The 1783-nt window shown below is 40.9% G+C and overlaps 1 protein-coding gene across 2 annotated transcripts in view; it reads left to right on the top strand.

Annotated features, from left to right (window-relative positions):
• Positions 1 to 1258, top strand: part of LOC107136205 (olfactory receptor 5K3-like) — a 5255-nt gene extending 3997 nt beyond the window's left edge. Inside the window, exon 2 of one of the 2 annotated variants that reach the window (XM_015478398.1) lies at positions 852 to 1258. In XM_015478398.1, the coding sequence (XP_015333884.1) occupies positions 852 to 1258 (407 nt within the window). The remainder of the gene's footprint in view (positions 1 to 851) is intronic. The other variant, XM_015478397.1, reaches the window with a different exon arrangement.
• The last annotated feature ends 525 nt before the right edge of the window (positions 1259 to 1783 follow it).

Below are 1783 nucleotides of genomic sequence, written 5' to 3'. Positions count from 1 at the left end.
TTCCTGGTATAAGCAAGTTCTTGGGATTATACAAACTGCTGCTTCTGTTTCCAGTCCAGATTTCTAGAAATGAAACCCTGCCGCCGTCGCCTCCCACGCTCACGAGCGCCGCGCTTGTCTGCAACCGTAGCAGAGCCGCCCTGGCCTCCGCAGCTCTTCAGCCCGGTGCCCTGCCCCAGGGACCCAAGCGGCTGCCCCCGTGGCTCTCCGTCCCCCTCCTCCGGAGCACGGGTCCCCTGGCAGGGGGGTGCAGAACGACCCCAGAGCAGGCTCTGCCCGAAGGTGCAGCGGCGAACAGGCCACCGAGACGCTCGAGGCTGCAGTCCAGCCTTCGGAGGACAGGGCTCGGCACGCAGCCCAGCTCCAACCTCTAGGTGCAGCTGCCGGACAGTGTATACAGAGCCATGAAGACAGCAAGCAGAAAGCAAATGGCGGCTCCCGCGGAGTGGATTTTCGGCACAGAAACCACGGCCCCACCAACATTCCCAATCCACAAACTCTCCCTGTATAAAAAATATTCAAAAAAAAAAAAAAGAAAAAAAAAGGCGGGGCGCACTGAGCTTTCTTTGCCTCGGGTACTTACAATCCACTGCTGATTACACATTCAGCTTCTCCGCCCGGAGCGAAGCGAAAGAGGAAGCAGATGGGAGCAAAGCGCCCGTGGCTCTGAGCATCCAAGCGTCTCTTTTTCGATTTCTTTGTTCTTCCTGCTCCTTGGCAAAGTGGTCCGCTACAGATTAACGGTGAAAGGAGCTCTAACAGACTGTGCGAAATCTCTATTAAAGCCGTTGCTTTGAGCACCACGCTCAGCACTTCAGCAACCCCCGTACGCAGCGGCCATCTTCCAAATAATCCCAATCACTTCTTTTGTGATGTCCTTCCATTATACAGACTCTCTTGTGTTGACCCTTATATCAATGAATTGATGATACTTATCTTGTCAGGATTTGTTCAAATTTTTTCTATTACAGTAGTACTAATCTCTTATTTCTATATTCTCTTCACTATATTCATAATGAAATCCAAAGAAGGAAGAGGAAAAGGTTTATCTACTTGTGCATCCCACTTTCTCTCTGTGTCAATATTCTATGGTTCTCTGCTCTTCATGTATATTAGGCCAAATTCATTTAATGAAGATGATAAAGATATACCTGTTGCTATTTTTTATACTCTAGTTATTCCTTTATTAAACCCTTTCATTTATAGTCTAAGAAATAAGGAAGTAATAAATGTTATCAAAAAAATTATGAAGATATGATATTACAACATTCTTAAACAAATGTTACCTCCATTGGACAATTTATTTTAATTTAATAATAACCTTTTCTTAAACATTCCATCAAATGTTAATTAAATAATTACTGAATACAAAAATAAAATTAGTTCCAATTTCTAATAAGCCCAAAAATACTAGGAATAATATTATGCATAATAATAATCATTTAATATTTTCTTTGCAAATTTCTTGAATCCCAAAGCATAATCTATAACTCAGGCACATTCCAAAAACTCAGATACTAATATTAATTTGCACAGCATTGTATCTAGGAAGGAAAGCATATTTGAATTTGATTTTTAAAGAGATTTCAGACTTTTTAGGAGATTATGTTTGAATGTGCATGCAGAGAGAATATCTTCATAAGAAAATTTTAATTTTAATGTCAGTCATTTTTACTGTTTCTAAAATTAAGTGTATTTTGGTGGTTTATCAGTCTGTATTTAAAACCAATTGTATTCCTAGTAAAATACATGAGGATTTTATTTTTCATAGGCTTTGCTTTAT

Source organism: Marmota marmota, unplaced genomic scaffold (assembly GCF_001458135.2).
Source record: "Marmota marmota marmota unplaced genomic scaffold, marMar, whole genome shotgun sequence".
Classification (NCBI taxonomy): Eukaryota; Metazoa; Chordata; class Mammalia; order Rodentia; family Sciuridae; genus Marmota; species Marmota marmota.
This window is presented reverse-complemented; position numbering and strand designations above follow the sequence as displayed.